We start from the raw sequence: 18,505 nt of genomic DNA on the forward strand, positions 1-18,505 counted from the left end.
ACAGGGGTGAGAGGGGGGAGATAGGACACACACAAACACAGACACACACACAACTCTCCCCCTCCCCCAGACTCACTGTAAGGGGCTATCTGCAGCATGTCGTTCCAGACGGTGTAGAGGAGGTTGGTCAGGTGTTTAGACACGTCTATCAGAGGACCACACACCTCCTCTGGCTCCCCATGACTCTGCCACGTCCTACACACACACACACACACACACACTCTATTCTGTTACAGGGCTCTGTGTGTGTCTGTGTGATTTGTGCCAAGAAGAAAATGAAAAGAGAAGCACAGAGCGAGAGAGAGAGAAACAGGGAGAGAGAGACAGAGGGAGAGAGACAGAGAGTGTCTGCATACCTCTTTATTGTCTCCTGGTAATTCTGGAAGACAAAGCAATGTCTTATCACATTTATGCCAATGCACAGTATGCCATCACTCTCACACACACACACACACACACACACACACACCTGCAGAAAAGCGATGTCATCCCTGTCTTCCTTCATCTCTTCCTCGATCTCTCTGATAGTTTCAGCCAGTAGCTCCATCTCATTTCCAACTCTCTCCCTCTTCATCACTCTATTCCTCTCGTCCTCTTCCTCCCTCAGCCTGGCTAGCCTGGCCTCCTCCTCCTCTCTCAGGAACTGGTGCAGCTTCTCAAACTCCTCCTTTATCTGTCTCTCTGTCTGCTGGGCATGGCTCTGGGGAGGGAGGGAGGACAGATGTGATACATTTGTGACAGCTGATTTGTGACAACTCATGTAAAAGGGGCTTTATAAATACAGCGATTGTTTAGTTGTGATGGATTCATTGACAGACCGACAATGCAAGTCGTACCTGGTTGTGTTGGGAGGCGTGTTCAACGATCCGTGTAACCTTCTCAAACCTCCTGCTCTTCCCTAGCAGCTTCCCCAGTGAAGAGTTCAGCTCCCCCTGGTGGGCAGTAGGAATAATGACAACCAGCGTATCACAATACAATAGATGTATACTTTTTTTTCATAGCGACTGGCGACTGGTGTTGAACATTTGCTAGTAATACTTCAGTGCAATGCATCGGACGATTGTTGTTTTGTGTGTCAATGTGTTTGTCCCCATCCAAATAAACCAAATAAAAAAAATACAAAGGCGATTGACTATGATAAACACTTTATCTACCTCCCCAATGCAAAATAGTAAAAAACAAATGTCAACATATATTTTGTGGAAGAGATGTTTGTATGTTTCTTAACGACGCAGCATACTCAGGGGAGAACGATTCCCTCATTGAAGCCACGGAAAGTAAAGGCCGACCGCGGTACTGCAGACGTTGTTAGCAGAAAACAGCATCCCTCATTATAGGAATGGGGAAATGGCAAACTCCCACCAGAGATGTTCAATCTGGTTCAAGTCCGGGCTCTGGCCGGGCCATTCAAGGACATTCAGACTTGTCCCGAAGCCACTCCTGCGTTGCCTTGGCTGTGTGCTTAGTGTCGTTGTCCTGTTGGAAGGTGAACCTTCGCCGCAGTCTGAGGTCCTGAGTGCTATGGAGCAGGTTTTCATCAAGAATCTCTCTGTACTTTGCTTTGTCATTTTTTCCTCGATGCTGATGAGTCCCAGTCCCTGCCGCTGAAAAATATCCCCACAGCATGATGCTGCCACCTCCATGCTTCACCATAGGGATGGTGTCAGGTTTCCTCCAGACGTGACGCTTGACATTCAGGCCAAAGAGTTCAATCTTGGTTTCATCAGATCAGAAAATATTGTGTCTCATGGTCTGAGTCTTTAGGTGCCACAATTTCAAGTCTCATAGCAAAGGGTCTCAATACTTATGTAAATAAGGTATCTTTTTTTATACATTTGCAAACATTTCTAAAAACCTGTTTTCGCTTTGTCATTATGGGGCATTGTGTGTTGATTTCTGAGAATTTGTATTTATTTAATGCATTTTTGAATAAGGCTGTAACGTAACAAAATGTGTAAAAAGTCAAGGGTTCTGAATACGTTCCGAATACACTGTATATGACAGACACAGCTTGCCATTTAGGAATGTGTTATTCAATGCGTTTCTATGGGATATAGTAGTAAAGGACAAGTTCAATATTCTATTAAATTCTAATATTCTATTAAAATACAATTATATACCTACAGTGGTCCTAAAACTCTAAATCAAATAGCTAAATGATCCATGGTATGACCAGCTTAACACCTGTCATGACGTTGCCCTCTTTGGGTACAGCGAGCACAGTTGACCCCCCTCCTTCTGCACCAGGCCTTTTCTATGCACCATCCCCCGACCTCTATACTTCTGACACCAGGCTCTGTGAGAGCAGTCGTAAATTCCTATGAGGAAATTCTCTCCTCATGGCCACAGTATGGAGACAGAGTGAGTTTTCATAGAGAACAAAGGATTCTTTCTAGGTTTTTGGCCTTTCTAGGGAGTTTTTCCTAGCCACCGTGCTTCTTTCACATGCATTGCTTGCTGTTTGGGGTTTTAGGCTGGGTTTCTGTACAGCACTTTGAGATTTCAGCTGATGTACGAAGGGCTATATAAATACATTTGATTTGATTTGATTCTTCCACCTCACAAAATTGGAGAACTGAACGACATTTATGTTCTGGAGAAGGTATAAAAGATCGGTATAGAATCCAGCTACGAACTGGTCCGTTTGGTACAATTTTGTGAAACTCATGAGAGACAATACGGCCATATTACCATAATAAACGTTTATATACTAGCCTCAGCTATGAGACTTACATCTAAATGGTTGTATAAAATGAATGAATAAGGATAGAACTGTTTGTGATATTGTGTAATGTGATTTTGGACTGTTTAATGAAGGAAACTCCAATTCCCTTTGGAGTCTTAACTAAGTCATCGGCACGCCCCCAGGGACACAGACAGGACCTGTCGTCATGTGACAGCCTTTTCTACGTTCAGTATATAAACCCCCACCCAGGGTTTCTTTCCCCAGACCAGCTTACCCCGAGAAGAGAGGGCCAAGGTTTGACCATGCATTCCTCGTTCTGAACTTTAACCATACCACGTGGTTAAACTCTTAGACTATTGAAACCGACAGAATAATAACAAGTCTTTGATATTAATTACTAGTCTGCAGCTAAGAATTCGGTATCATTGAACACGAAGACCGACGAAGAATCCATTCTATAACGACATTAATGAATGTCACTTTGAAATATCCATTCTAACCGAGAGAGAGAGAGAGAGAGAGAGAGAGAGAACTGGAGGACAAAGTCTCCAACAGAACAGAACTTTTCAACAAAGATCCCGACGACACACTGAGCGTAAATATATATTGATTGCAATTGTTCCCGAATGAGTGAGCGTTCATGTGCAAAGGATTAGCATTTCAATTGTTAATATTTATCAACTCTGTAGTGCCTTCTCAGCTGACCCACACTCCCCTTTTGTCTAACAAGCCGCCATGCCGGTTTAGCCCACTAGGGAACATTCTCCTATCATTTCCTTGTAACCATATCTGTTTGTTTTGCATTTCTGTTGAATTATTTAGTTTAGTAAATAAATGATTTTAAGACAATTGATGTATGGATGACTCATAGTGAAGACTGGGTTCATGCAGATAACCAACAATTTACAACATTTGGAATGAGATTGACGTGAGGTGAATAATAAGTCATTAAATCAGAAGACTCATAGATCAGATATTATGATATCGGAAAGTTATATTAGGAAAATTATAATGTTGTAATCTGAATATTTTCCTTGGTGCCCCGACCTCCTAGTTAATTACAGTTACACGAGTAATCAGTTTAGTTGCGTAATAATTACAGAGAGTTATTTGATAAACATGTCTTCAGTTTTAATGATGCCAAAGACACAACACACCATTCCATTTGTTAGTTTAGTTGAACCCCAGGGCCCCGGTGGGTGGAGATTTCACTTAAGGACTAATGGAATGTTCTAAAATGTACAAAGTCCACCCATCCAGGGCACCGAGCCATGCAAAATGAACTCGCCACTGTCAAGCTCTGCTTACCGGCTATGGAGTGGCTGCCCAGGGGTGGAACTCTGGAGAATTTAAATAAATGTGCCGTCCATCAAATTGTGTGGTACTTCACTTGCATGATTATTGAGAAGCAAAATAACAGTTGTAGCCTGGGTTACGCAGATTGTTTTTCCCCAATGCAAAACTCAGGTGGAGAGTTACATGCAGCCAGGGGCGCAACTTTCCCTAGGACCTGGGGGGGACATGTCCCCCTCACATTCAGAAATGGCATTTTTGTCCCCCCCAGTTTTATCATTGGAATGTGATACAAAAAACATTGACAGTGTGCTTTGGGACCATGCGGACACCTCCAACCAGTCAGGTAGGCTGTTTGGAGAGTTTATATGACAAAAAAGCAAACCAAAAAAAAGTTATGTCAATTCCACTTCTAAAACCAAAGGTGCGCCCCTGCATACAGCGATCTCGACAGCATTTTCCATACAAGCAAGACACAGACAGGCAGTCTAAATAGTAATTTAATGTTCTGTTTTCAGCACCATTACAAACACAGGGAACAGACAAGCAGTCAAAATAGTAGTGTTCTTTTTCAGCATCTCAGGCTAAGATATGGCAGCATAACTATAAAGATTACGTCATCACAAATGTAAACGTGTGGTTAAAACGCAGATTGTTTTGCACCAATACAATGCCCTGCTTCTGCAATATCCTTACTTACAACAGACAGAGAAGGTTGTAGCCTTCTGCTACTGTAATATCCTTAGTTACAACAGCCAGAGAAGGTTGTAGCCTTGTGCTACTGTAATATCCTTAGTTACAACAGTCAGAGAAGGTTGTAGCCTTCTGCTACTGTAATATCCTTAGTTACAACAGCCAGAGGTTGTAGCCTTCATCCTTTATTACGATCCATGATCTTGGCTGCCTTACTGATGGCAGTCTATATTGGCTGCCTTACTGATGACAGTCTATATTGGCTGCCTAACTGATGGCAGTCTATATTGGCTGCCTTACTGATGACAGTCTATATTGGCTGCCTAACTGATGACAGTCTATATTGGCTGCCTTACTGATGACAGTCTATATTGGCTGCCTTACTGATGACAGTCTATATTGGCTGCCTTACTGATGACAGTCTATATTGGCTGCCTTACTGATGACAGTCTATATTGGCTGCCTTACTGATGACAGTCTATATTGGCTGCCTTACTGATGACAGTCTATATTGGCTGCCTTACTGATGACAGTCTATATTGGCTGCCTAACTGATGACAGTCTATATTGGCTGCCTTACTGATGACAGTCTATATTGGCTGCCTTACTGATGACAGTCTATATTGGCTGCCTTACTGATGACAGTCTATATTGGCTGCCTTACTGATGACAGTCTATATTGGCTGCCTTACTGATGACAGTCTATATTGGCTGCCTAACTGATGACAGTCTATATTGGCTGCCTAACTGATGACAGTCTATATTGGCTGCCTAACTGATGACAGTCTATATTGGCTGCCTTACTGATGACAGTCTATATTGGCTGCCTTACTGATGACAGTCTATATTGGCTGCCTTACTGATGACAGTCTATATTGGCTGCCTTACTGATGACAGTCTATATTGGCTGCCTTACTGATGACAGTCTATATTGGCTGCCTAACTGATGACAGTCTATATTGGCTGCCTAACTGATGGCAGTCTATATTGTCTGCCTTACTGATGGCAGTCTATATTGGCTGCCTTACTGATGACAGTCTATATTGGCTGCCTTACTGATGACAGTCTATATTGGCTGCCTTATTGATGACAGTCTATATTGGCTGCCTTATTGATGACAGTCTATATTGGCTGCCTTACTGATGACAGTCTATATTGGCTGCCTAACTGATGGCAGTCTATATTGGCTGCCTTACTGATGACAGTCTATATTGGCTGCCTTACTGATGACAGTCTATATTGGCTGCCTTACTGATGACAGTCTATATTGGCTGCCTTACTGATGACAGTCTATATTGGCTGCCTTACTGATGACAGTCTATATTGGCTGCCTTATTGATGACAGTCTATATTGGCTGCCTTACTGATGACAGTCTATATTGGCTGCCTAACTGATGACAGTCTATATTGGCTGCCTTACTGATGACAGTCTATATTGCCTGTATAACTGATGACAGTCGGAGCACGTCTCTTTGCTGATGCCGCGTTTGAATGGGAAAATTGGCCAGCCCAACTTGGTAGGGGAGCCGACCGTTGCCCAGTGAAGGTTCTACTGCACTGATCAGCCAAAGGCTCATTAGTATAACTGAGAAATTGCCCAAAAATCGTACAAATATATATTAACAGGCCCATGGGCCGCAGGCCATGTCACCTTTTTCATTTTTGTATTTTAATGTATAAAAAAAAGTCTGTGTCAATTTTGACCACCCCACCCAACTAAAAAATGGTCCAGCCCACCTGGCATTTGCCAGAATTGCCAGATATACAGGATAGAAGCCAGGGGCGAATTGGCTGTGTTATTTCATACTCTTTCAGGTTCCCTAACTGACTAAAAGTCTTTCTGCACTGGGAGCCTTCTCTTCCTGTGTGTGTATTGTCTCATGCTTTTTTAGGTTCCCTAACCGGGTAAATGTCTTTTCACACAGAGAGCAGTGGTAGGTCTTTTTTTCTGTGTGTGTTCTCTCGTGATATTTAAAGCCCCCTAACTGTGTAAAAGTCTTTCCACACAGGGAGCATTGGTATGGCTTTTCTCCTGTGTGTGTCCTCTCGTGTGTTTTCAGGTTCCATAACCAGGTAAAACCCTTTCCACACTTAGAACATTGGAAAGGCTTCTCTCCTGTGTGTATTCTCTCATGCTCTTTCAGATGTGATGACTGGTTAAATTTCTTTTCACAATGGGAGCATTGGAAAGGTTTTTCTCCTGTGTGAGTCCTCTCATGCTCTTTCAGCTTTGATAACCATTTAAAACTCTTTCCACACTGGGAACAGTGGTTTGTCTTCTCTTCCTGTGTGTGTATTCTCTCATTCTTTTTCAGGTTCCCTAACCGGGTAAATGTTTTTCCATTCTGAGAGCAGTGGTAGGTATTTTTTTCTCTGTGTGTCCGCTCATGATATTGAAAGCCGCCTAACTGGGTAAAAGTCTTTCCACAAATGGCACATTGGTAAGGCTTTTCTCCAGTGTGTGTTCTCTCGTGCTCTTTCAGCTTTGATAACCAGGTAAAACTCTTTCCGCAGTGGGAGCAGTGGTGTGGTCTCACTGGTTTGGGTGTCTCTGGGTCTGGTTCCCCTGAGGGACTCTTCCCACTGTCAGAGGGAAAGTCTGGCCTCTCTCCTGCCAAAGACAAACAGAGTATTTAGTTAAACTGAAATGAAACCTCCACATGATTAAACTGTCTTCCTATGAGGTTTAATCCAGACTAGATCCCAAACGGTACATTTGGATCCTGGATGCTGATTGGTTGATAGCTGTTAGTTATTCACAATAATCCACAAGTAATGCCTGTTAAAGGGATATTTCAGAATTTTCACAATATCTACTAGTACGATTTGTATGTCTATGCATGCAGTTTGACGGAAGTTTCTAACTAGCCGTAGCGCAATTGCTAACTAGCGTTAGCATAATCACTGGAAGTCTATAGTATCTGCTAGCATGCTAGCAGAAACTAACTAACTTCCTTCATACTTGACAGAGACATAAAAATGGTATTCACAAGTTCATCTGCCTCTAGGGAAGTAGATAAAGGGCCTCGTTGCTAAAATCCTGATGCATCGCTTTAATAGTTCCATTTGAATTATCCCTACGCACTGTCCCACAGCCCAGCCTGGCAATTCATAAACTAATCTCCATTTTTACCCCATGCTTCTTGCCTAACATTTGGTATGAAACAGAGGGGAATTGTATAAACCTTGCCATCTGTAAGACCCAATCAAATCTCCGATGTGCAGAACGGAATCACGGATTACAGACATTAAAACAGAATTCAGCAACATTAGAAAATGTACTGATCATAGTAGGAAATCAACTAAATGTATTGAACTAATTAGAAAATGTATTGATTTGCACAAGATTATGACAAGACATGAACTTAATTGATCCGTACATCGATCAAAATGCATGAGTGAATGGTATTTTCATTCATTATACTGCTCAATGTCCCACTACTAACACAGTCTACTGCACAATTCCCCGGCCCAGGTTGGAAATATCCGTTTTAATTAGTTGACTATCTTCTATTATATTCTGCAATATATTCTTGCAAAATTCTGTTTCCATCTCATTTAATGTTATAGTATTGTTGCACTGTCGAGAGATAAACCTGTAAGGAAGCATCTTATTGCCGCTGTAGGCCGTCATAGTAAATAAGAATTTGTTCTTAACTGACTTGCCTAGTTAAATAAAAGGTTAAATAAAAAATAAATGGCACTGTTTACCCCACGTTCATCATGTTTATATAACAAATAAACAAAGGTGAACTTGATGCGACTGTGTTAGCTTTAGTTGGCTAGCTAGCAAGGGAAAAGAAAATTAGACTGCCAGCATAGAAACAATTTCTGTTAATAATGGACAACAAGTGTGCTTGACTAGAAACTATGCTAATAGAAGCTTTTGTCTCTCAACCTCAGAAATAGAAGACTGGCTGATGCCTGCTCTATATCTGTTAGGCAGTTCTATCAGAAATAGAACTAGACTGGCTGATGCCTGCTCTATATCTGTTAGACAGTTCTATCAGAAATATAACTAGACTGGCTGATGCCTGCTCTATAACTGTTAGACAGTTCTATCAGAAATATAACTAGACTGGCTGATGCCTGCTCTATAACTGTTAGACAGTTCTATCAGAAATATAACTAGACTGGCTGATGCCTGCTCTATAACTGTTAGACAGTGCTATCAGAAATATAACTAGACTGGCTGATGCCTGCTCTATAACTGTTAGACAGTTCTATCAGAAATATAACTAGACTGGCTGATGCCTGCTCTATAACTGTTAGACAGGGGTATCAGAAATAGAACTAGACTGGCTGATGCCTGCTCTATATCTGTTAGACAGTGCTATCAGAAATATAACTAGACTGGCTGATGCCTGCTCTATAACTGTTAGACAGTGCTATCAGAAATATAACTAAAGACTGGCTGATGCCTGCTCTATAACTGTTAGACAGTGCTATCAGAAATATAACTAGACTGGCTGATGCCTGCTCTATAACTGTTAGACAGTGCTATCAGAAATATAACTAAAGACTGGCTGATGCCTGCTCTATATCTGTTAGACAGTGCTATCAGAAATAGAACTAGACTGGCTGATGCCTGCTCTATATCTGTTAGACAGTGCTATCAGAAATATAACTAAAGACTGGCTGATGCCTGCTCTATAACTGTTAGACAGTGCTATCAGAAATATAACTAGACTGGCTGATGCCTGCTCTATAACTGTTAGACAGTGCTATCAGAAATATAACTAAAGACTGGCTGATGCCTGCTCTATAACTGTTAGGCAGTTCTATCAGAAATAGAACTAGACTGGCTGATGCCTGCTCTATAACTGTTAGACAGTGCTATCAGAAATATAACTAGACTGGCTGATGCCTGCTCTATATCTGTTAGGCAGTGCTATCAGAAATATAACTAAAGACTGGCTGATGCCTGCTCTATAACTGTTAGACAGTGCTATCAGAAATATAACTAGACTGGCTGATGCCTGCTCTATAACTGTTAGACAGTGCTATCAGAAATATAACTAAAGACTGGCTGATGCCTGCTCTATAACTGTTAGACAGTGCTATCAGAAATATAACTAAAGACTGGCTGATGCCTGCTCTATATCTGTTAGACAGTGCTATCAGAAATATAACTAGACTGGCTGATGCCTGCTCTATAACTGTTAGACAGTGCTATCAGAAATATAACTAAAGACTGGCTGATGCCTGCTCTATAACTGTTAGACAGTGCTATCAGAAATATAACTAAAGACTGGCTGATGCCTGCTCTATATCTGTTAGACAGTGCTATCAGAAATAGAACTAAAGACTGGCTGATGCCTGCTCTATAACTGTTAGACAGTGCTATCAGAAATAGAACTAAAGACTGGCTGATGCCTGCTCTATAACTGTTAGACAGTGCTATCAGAAATATAACTAAAGACTGGCTGATGCCTGCTCTATAACTGTTAGACAGTGCTATCAGAAATATAACTAAAGACTGGCTGATGCCTGCTCTATAACTGTTAGACAGTGCTATCAGAAATATAACTAAAGACTGGCTGATGCCTGCTCTATATCTGTTAGGCAGTTCTATCAGAAATACCATGTATTAGTTGATATTTTAGTTTGTGTTATTGAATAGAAATATTCTCATGCCTTATTGCTTAAATTCAATAACCTCTTGTTTTATTTTTAACATTTAATCCATATTGAAATGATCCTTCGTTTTCTTGATTCTGTCCTCTTCATAATTTGATCTTTTCTTTTCCTGATTCGGTCCTCTTCATAATTTGGCTATAAATTACAACCTCTTATAATAATAGACATGATATAGTATCTTAGAGATTTCAATCAGATCGGACCGTTACCTGATAACTAAAAAACAAATAACACCATTGAGATTTTAAAAACAAATTCATTAAATAATGTTTAAAAAAAGATAATTTTGCTCTCATGGGCAAACTGCAGAGTTTGTGTTAAAGTGTGTACACCGCGGATAAAGATGAACAATAATGACCGTCTACAATAAATCATTAAAATACTGAGAGAAATTTGGGAAATTATATTATTTTATACTATTACAATTGCTCAGAGAAAGAGATTTTGTTTAACAAGTAATAACACATTCTCAAAAAGGAAGGGGTTAAAATGATGGACATCTCGGTTTTGAATTCTTGAAATGGACACTGTTCTCAATACCATTGGTGTGCTTGACCAAAGAGCTCTATTTTCATGTCATCTGACCAAAGCACCGGTTCCAATCCAAGTGCCAAAGCTGGTTAGAAAACTCCAGGCGTTTACATGTATGGGATGACATGAAAATAGAGCCGTTTGGCCACGTACGCCAGTGGTGGGTTTGGCGTCGAAATTACAATGCATGAGCAGAAAATAACCCCATAGCTACTGTAAAATATGGTGGTGGATATTTTATGCTATGAGGCTATTTTTCTTCCACTGGAGCCCTTGTTAAGGTCAACGGCATCATATCCTTGTACCTCACATATTACCAGTACATTTTAGCCCAAAACCTTGTTGCCTCTGCCAGGAGGCTGACACTTGGCTGCAAGTGGATCTTCCAGCAAGACAATAACCCCAAGCACACATTAAAATCTGTAAATAAATGTATAATTGGCCTCAAAATCTCAAATGTTGTTTCAATCCATCTCAGTGACTTGAAACCTATTGAAAACCTGTGGTTTGAATTGACAAGGACAGCCCATAAGAGACAAAAAGATTTCAAAGATCTGGAAGGATTCTGTATGGAGGAATTAGTCAAAGATCTGGAAGGATTCTGTATGGAGGAATTAGTCAAAGATCTGGAAGGATTCTGTATGGAAGAATTAGTCAAAGATCTGGAAGGATTCTGTATGGAAGAATTAGTCAAAGATCTGGAAGGATTCTGTATGGAGGAATTAGTCAAAGATCTGGAAGGATTCTGTATGGAAGAATTAGTCAAAGATCTGGAAGGATTCTGTATGGAGGAATTAGTCAAAGATCCCTCCCAACAACACTTTTTAGAAACACATTTTAGAAAAAGGCTCAGTGCCGTTATTCTCACAATGTGAGGTATTGAAAGGTAATGAAAACAGAGGTGTCCATAATTTTGACCCCTAACTTTTTGCGAATAAAATGAAAATCAAATCAAATTGTATTTGTCACATGCGCCGAATACAACAGGTTCACCTTACAGTGAAATGCTTACCTACAAGCCCTTAACCAACAATGCAGTTTTAAGAAACTCCCTACAACAACAAAAAGTAAGAGATAAGAATAACAAATAATTAAAGAGCAGCAGTAAATAACAATAGTGGAGCTATAAACAGGGGGTAGTGGTATTGAGGTAATTACCGTAATTTCCGGACTATTGAGCGTACCTGAATATAAGCCGCACCCACTGAATTAAAAATATATATATATACATTTTGAACATAAATAAGCCGCACATGTCTATAAGCCGCAGGTGCCTACCGGTACATTGAAACAATTGAACTTTACACAGGCTTTAACGAAACACGGCTTGTAACAAAAATAAATAGGCTTTAACGAAACACGGCTTGTAACAAAAAAAAAAAATAGCAGTAAGCTTTAGTTGTCTTTTTGCACTGAGTCAATTCCTCACGCTGCTGTTTCCAACGTCTTATCATCGACTCATTAAGACCAAGCTCCCGTGCAGCAGCTCTATTTCCTTTTCCAACAGCCAGATCAATCGCCTTCAACTTGAAAGCTGCATCATATGCATTTCTCCGTGTCTTTGCCATGATGAGAGTGACAAAATGACTACCGTAATTTGAGAGCGCTCGATTTAATCTAAACAGTAAACATAAAAGTTGTTTGACCTTAACCCGTTCGCCAATTTCATTGGTCTAATGAAAGCTTCATGCCGCCAAAAAACTGAGCACGTCACAGAATGTGTTTTTTTGGAGAAAAAAAATTAAAGCGGGAAAAATCCATATATTAGCCGAGTCATTGTTTAAGCCGCGAGGTTCAAAGCGTGGGAAAAAAGTTGCGGCTTATAGTCCGGAAATTACGGTATGTACATGTAGGTAGAGTTATTAAAGTGACTATGCATAGATAACAGAGAGTAGCAGCAGTGTAGATGAGGGGGTGGGGGGGCAGGGCAGCCATTTGATTAGCTGTTCAGGAGTCTTATGGCTTGGGGGTAGAAGCTGTTTAGGAGCCTCTTGGACCTCGACTTGGCATCTCCGGTACAAACTACCTTTGAGAATATTTTTCTCTGAGCAATTGTATAGAATTCCTCCATTTTACATTTACATTTAAGTCATTTAGCAGACGCTCTTATCCAGAGCGACTTACAAATTGGTGCATTCACCTTAAGATATCCAGTGGAACAACCACTTTACAATAGTGCATCTAAATCTTTTGGGGGGGGGGGGGGGGTTAGAAGGATTACTTTATCCTATCCCAGGTATTCCTTAAAGAGGTGGGGTTTCAGGTGTCTCCGGAAGGTGGTGATTGACTCCGCTGTCCTGGCGTCGTGGGGGAGCTTGTTCCACCATTGGGGTGCCAGAGCAGCGAACAGTTTTGACTGGGCATACACTATAGGCTAGCTCAGTATTTGAATAATGTATTGTTTTCTTCATCAACCGTCAAGGACTTGATCATGACTCTCAGTTCCATTATATTACACAGAATTCCATTCTTTTACTTTTAGATGTGTGTGTATTATTGTTGTTGTGAATTGTTAGATACTACTGCACTGTTGGAGCTAGACACACAAGCTTTTCACTACACCCGCAATAACATCTGCTAAATGTGTGACCAATAAAATTTGATAAGAGTCATTAGACGAAGGGGTCTTCTGTACGTGGGAGTTTTGTTAAGAGGCCAGATGCTCGGTCTGAACATCAACATGCATCGTTTGTGGTACGGTTTTGGAAGCATAAGGACCTTATTTTTCATATCAGCAAGAAATTATATAAAAAAATGAAAAAAGGTTACAGTGACACACCTTTATAGGGTGAGGGTTCCCACACGGCCATCACCATGTTACAGAGGGTGTTTACAGAAAACAGCCGGAAGACAGAGGGGACTACCTGTGATAATTAGCTATCTGTGTCTCCTAACACCTGTGTGTAAACAGAAGACAGAGGGGACTACCTGTGATAATTACCCATCTGCATCTAACACCTGTGTGTAAACAGAAGACAGAGGGGACTACCTGTGATAATTAGCTATCTGCATCTAACACCTGTGTGTAAACAGAAGACAGAGGGGACTACCTGTGATAATTAGCTATCTGCGTCTCCTAACACCTGTGTGTAAACAGAAGACAGAGGGGACTACCTGTGATAATTAGCTATCTGCGTCTCCTAACACCTGTGTGTAAACAGAAGACAGAGGGGACTACCTGTGATAATTAGCTATCTGCGTCTCCTAACACCTGTGTGTAAACAGAAGACAGAGGGGACTACCTGTGATAATTAGCTATCTGTGTCTCCTAACACCTGTGTGTAAACAGAAGACAGAGGGGACTACCTGTGATAATTAGCCATCTGCGTCTCCTAACACCTGTGTGTAAACAGAAGACAGAGGGGACTACCTGTGATAATTAGCTATCTGTGTCTCCTAACACCTGTGTGTAAACAGAAGACAGAGGGGACTACCTGTGATAATTAGCCATCTGCGTCTCCTAACACCTGTGTGTAAACAGAAGACAGACACCACAAACGTGTTGTCACAGAAAAATATTGTCGGCTGCGACTGTTGCGACTATAGAGATAGATAGAGGATTCCTCATTGTATCTGTGCCATTATAGTGTCTCTGACAGCCTTATGGGCAGCGCCATTGAGGCTATCTCCATTTTGAAGTAGTCCATTTTCTTCTTCACGATTGGCTGATCCCACCTGATGACCCGGTTGGACGTGACTCCAACTGGGTCACCAGGAGGGCTCAGCCAATGAAGTTGGAAGTCCCACCCGTTGACTACATTAAAATGATGGAAGCCTTCAATGGATCTGCCCATACTAATACAGTCTTTTGGCCACTAAAGACCTCTATCATTCACTGTGGTTAAAACAGTGTACAGCAGTGGAGGCTGGTGGAAGGAACTATAGGAGGACGGGCTCATTGTAATGGCTGGAATGGATCCGAACGTGGTTTCTATATGTTTAATACCGTTCCATTTATTCCATTCCAGCCATTACAATGAGCCTGTCCTCCTATAGATCCCCCCACCAGCCTCCTCTGGTGTACAGTAAGTGTATATTTAGCATTTGGTTAATTATCTTGATGTGATATGAAAGTAGAGGGATTTATGTTTCTGTACCGCAATTGAGAACCGATTCACGTTTAGATTGAGTTTTTGGCTGTTTTGGCTGTCAGAGCCAATTCGCCTCTAAACAGAACATTAAAGGTTCCTTTAGCTCATTATCATCACCCCACTAGTTACTTACCGGTGTTCATCAGATCTCCAGTTTTGTCTTCCTCATTTTCCAATGTGACAGTAACCTCCCCCTGCTCCTTCACTCCAAAAACGACATCCCCCTCTTTCTCCTCCTCCTTCTCTTTCACTCTGAGCGCTTCTGAATCTCCTTTCACTGTGACGTCCTCCTCTTCCTCCTCTTCTTTCACGACAATATTAAGCCACAGACCCTCTTTCTCCGTCCAGCAGACCTCCTGTTCTTTGGCAGTGGGAGAGTAGTTTAGTGAGCTCATGGTCGGGGATGTTAGCTAGCTAGTTAGCATAAACAACTAGCCTAGTGCTAACTTAACCAGCCAGCTAGATGACTAACAACGTAAATATGCAATTAAACGGGGTAACTAGTAGATACGACAGACGTGTGTTTCAAACACAGCGACTTCCCATTCACCGAAACCGTCTAAAGAGCTACAATGTTCTGGCTATGTTGGCTAGCAAGCTACGGTGGTGGCTGACGAGCTCCTTCTACTTCTTCGGGGGTTTATCTGCGGGTGGCAGTCAAAGTGTAATGATGCATTACCGCCACCTACTGTACTGGAGTGTGGGCCAGAGACCGGGAGAAATGATATCGTGTCGGCCTTTAAAAAAATAATATAAAGATTGGAGACTGTATATAATTATGTTCTACTTAGTACTCTCTTTAAACAGTGGTTTAGTGACAGTTTTTTTTAGTTGCCAGTGCACAAAAAATAATAATAAATGGTGTCATAATTTCTTACACACATTGACTTGAATAAATGTTTGTATTTTTATACCCTCAAACACCAAATTAGGCCTACCTACTTTCAAAATATGCCATCATCACTGTCAATCGTGAATGATATTCTCTATGATCTGTGATTAAAAAGAAAAGAAAAGTCCCCAAAAAATGCTTCTATGTGACATCACAGCGTGGGATTAAAAGTAAGAAAAACGGTGATTTTCAAAACCTAAAACGAGGTTTGGAAAATGTTTCAACTTTTGATGATGTCATCAATAGAGATGTTTTACTTAATTTTTTTTCTTCTGCAAAACGTAGAAATGTGCTGTTTTCACATATGTAGACACTGGTATTGTGCTGGAAGGAGATTTGATTTGATTAGATTTTTTGAGGTAATGAAAATGAAGTTGTAAAGTGATCGAATTGCAAAAAAAAAAAAATCTACTGAAGATATAGAACTTTCAACATACAGAAAGTGTCACAGTGGGATGTGTTTTGCTTCACACATTTTGAAAGTTCTTGACAACTTCATTGATGACCTGCAAAACATTTTGGGACTGTTCCAACAGTCCCAAAATAGGCCCCCACACTGGCCCATTTTAAGGGCCCCCACACTGGCCCATTTTAAAGGAACCCCACACTGGCCCATTTTAAAGGGCCCCCACACTGGCCCATTTTAAGGGCCCCCACACTGGCCCATTTTAAGGACCCCCACACTGGCCCATTTTAAGGACCCCCACACTGGCCCATTTTAAGGGCCCCCACACTGGCCCATTTTTTTCCTTGAGGCCTTTTTTGTGAATCCCCCATCATTACCCAGATAATAACATTGCTAAAAAAGAAACAAGTTACACTAGCCCACTGGGCTAAAAGTGGACAAGCCCATCTGTCATTTGCCTGAAATGCCAGATGGCAAGTCCACCCCTGCTTGTGTGTGTGTGTGTGTGTGTGTGTGTGTGTGTGTGTGTGTGTGTGTGTGTGTGTGTGTGTGTGTGTGGCCTCATAGACTAGGTCATGTTACTCTACGCGTCAGTTAAGTGTCAAAACACATGGGAGACAGGAACCGAAATAACACTTCATGAGTCAAACACGTACAGGTGTAGGATCTTAATGTCATAACTCTTTTGTTGCTGAGAATTTTCCTGCACCACATAAAATGCAGATGAGCTTCATGATTTACATCAATTCACTGAAAACCTGCAGTAACACACGGTTAAATTAACAGTATCACACTTCATGTAGCCTCATATTAGCCAGCTAATAGCCTAACCACCGATCAAGAAACAGTATGGACTGAACGTTCAAATCCTGTTGCTGCAGGATTATTTTGCTGCGACAATACTGGTCAAATTACGATGCTACATCTGTATGTATGTGGCATGGCAACAACAACAGAGTGGATGTATGTAACTGCACAGATATGCCACATCAAATAAAAGTATCTGCTAAATGGCAGATACTCGATGAACAGATATTTAAATGCGAAGTTACATAAAGTAGGGGTGTAGGTAGCTTGTAGACATGTCTGTCTGTCTGTCTGTCTGTCTGTCTGTCTGTCTGTCTGTCTGTCTGTCTGTCGATCTATCTATCTGTATGTCTGTGTGCTTGTCTGTCTGTCTACTTGTCTGTCTGTCTGCGTGCCTGCCTGCCTGTCTGTCTCTTACCTTACAGTCAGGTACAGCCTCCGTTATGGGGTAGACTCTGTGCCCCTCGTGGGTCTCAGTCAGTCCACACTGACTGCACACTGGCTCCAGGTCATCCACACAGAACAAGATAAACTTCTCTCCATGCTCCCGGCACAGCTCTGGATCTCCAGGGGGAAGGACGAAGCCCTCTGCCCCAGGGAGAAGGGCCTTGAGCGGGGTGGAACCCCCTGAGAGGGACCCTAATCCTCCAGCTTCTAGTCTGAGAGCCTCCATGGATTATTTTTCTGAGCAGGAGTGCAAGAAGGTGGAGAGAGGAACAAAAAGGGGAGGAGAGAAAGAGAAAGGGAGGGAGGGAAAGAGAGTGAGAGAGGGATATATATATAGAGAGAAAGAGAGAGAGAGAGAGAGAGTGAAAGAGGGAGACAGTTGTGAGAGAGAGCGGGAGGGAGAGGGAGAAGAGGGAGGGAGAGACTGAAGGAGGGAGGGAGAAAGGGCATGAGAAGAGGGAAAGAGAGCGAGAGGGGGGAGGGAAGGGAAAGCGTAGAGAGAGCGAGAGAAAGAGTGAGAGAGGGAGGGGATATTGGTATTTTGTGTGTGTGTGTGCGTATGCATGTGTTTGTGTGTGTATGGGTGCGTATGTGTGTGTGAGTGGGTGTGTATGTGTGTGTTTGTATGTGTGTTTGAGTGTGTGTGTCTATATCAGTACCTGTGTGTAACTCCATGAACTGAATGCTAGATGTATGTGTGTCATAGAGGTTAACTTTAGTATCTGAACTCTTTCAAGTTCTTTGAGCTTTTTCTTTAGCCTACATGTGCAAGATGGGCGGGGTTTACCTATTTTGGGACTATTTTTATTGGTCCTTAGCTCCCGGCAATCACAGATGAAGTAGTATTGAATCCAGCATAGGTCAAGTTACAACCCCCACCTCTCTCTCTCTCTCTCTCAATTCAATTCAATTCAAGGGGCTTTATTGGCATGGGAAACATGTGTTGACATTGCCAAAGCATGTGAGGTAGATCTCTCTCTCTCTCTCTCTCTCTCTCTCTCTCTCTCTCTCTCTCTCTC

General features: G+C 41.7%; 2 protein-coding genes across 2 annotated transcripts; both read right to left on the reverse strand.

The window, feature by feature from the left end:
- Positions 1–135: 135 nt before the first annotated feature.
- LOC115147921 (tripartite motif-containing protein 35-like) lies at positions 136–17,717 on the reverse strand. The gene is made up of 4 exons (XM_029690171.1): positions 17,458–17,717; positions 837–932; positions 470–700; positions 136–195 (listed from the first exon to the last, which is right to left on the reverse strand). Exons 1-4 carry the CDS (start codon positions 17,710–17,712, stop codon positions 136–138), a joined length of 642 nt encoding a protein of 213 aa, XP_029546031.1. The 5' UTR covers positions 17,713–17,717.
- LOC115147758 (zinc finger protein 239-like) lies at positions 4,462–15,663 on the reverse strand. Its single transcript, XM_029690050.1, has 2 exons — positions 15,068–15,663; positions 4,462–7,283 (listed from the first exon to the last, which is right to left on the reverse strand). Exons 1-2 carry the CDS (start codon positions 15,327–15,329, stop codon positions 6,493–6,495), a joined length of 1,053 nt encoding a protein of 350 aa, XP_029545910.1. The 5' UTR covers positions 15,330–15,663; the 3' UTR covers positions 4,462–6,492.
- Positions 17,718–18,505: the final 788 nt, after the last annotated feature.

Source organism: Salmo trutta, chromosome 14 (genome assembly GCF_901001165.1).
Source record: "Salmo trutta chromosome 14, fSalTru1.1, whole genome shotgun sequence".
Taxonomy (NCBI): domain Eukaryota; kingdom Metazoa; phylum Chordata; class Actinopteri; order Salmoniformes; family Salmonidae; genus Salmo; species Salmo trutta.

What these genes read in the sequence shown, in the direction of transcription:
- LOC115147758 (XM_029690050.1), bottom strand. Translation starts at nt 15,329, where the DNA reads ATGAGCTCACTAAACTACTCTCCCACTGCCAAAGAACAGGAGGTCTGC. An exon ending in TGGAGATCTGATGAACACCG is followed by an intron (nt 7,284 to 15,067) that starts GTAAGTAACTAG and finishes TGTCTTTGGCAG; the next exon opens with GAGAGAGGCCAGACTTTCCC.
- LOC115147921 (XM_029690171.1), bottom strand. Translation starts at nt 17,712, where the DNA reads ATGGAGGCTCTCAGACTAGAAGCTGGAGGATTAGGGTCCCTCTCAGGG. An exon ending in AGGCTGTACCTGACTGTAAG is followed by an intron (nt 933 to 17,457) that starts GTAAGAGACAGA and finishes ACTGCCCACCAG; the next exon opens with GGGGAGCTGAACTCTTCACT. An exon ending in ACGCCTCCCAACACAACCAG is followed by an intron (nt 701 to 836) that starts GTACGACTTGCA and finishes CTCCCTCCCCAG; the next exon opens with AGCCATGCCCAGCAGACAGA.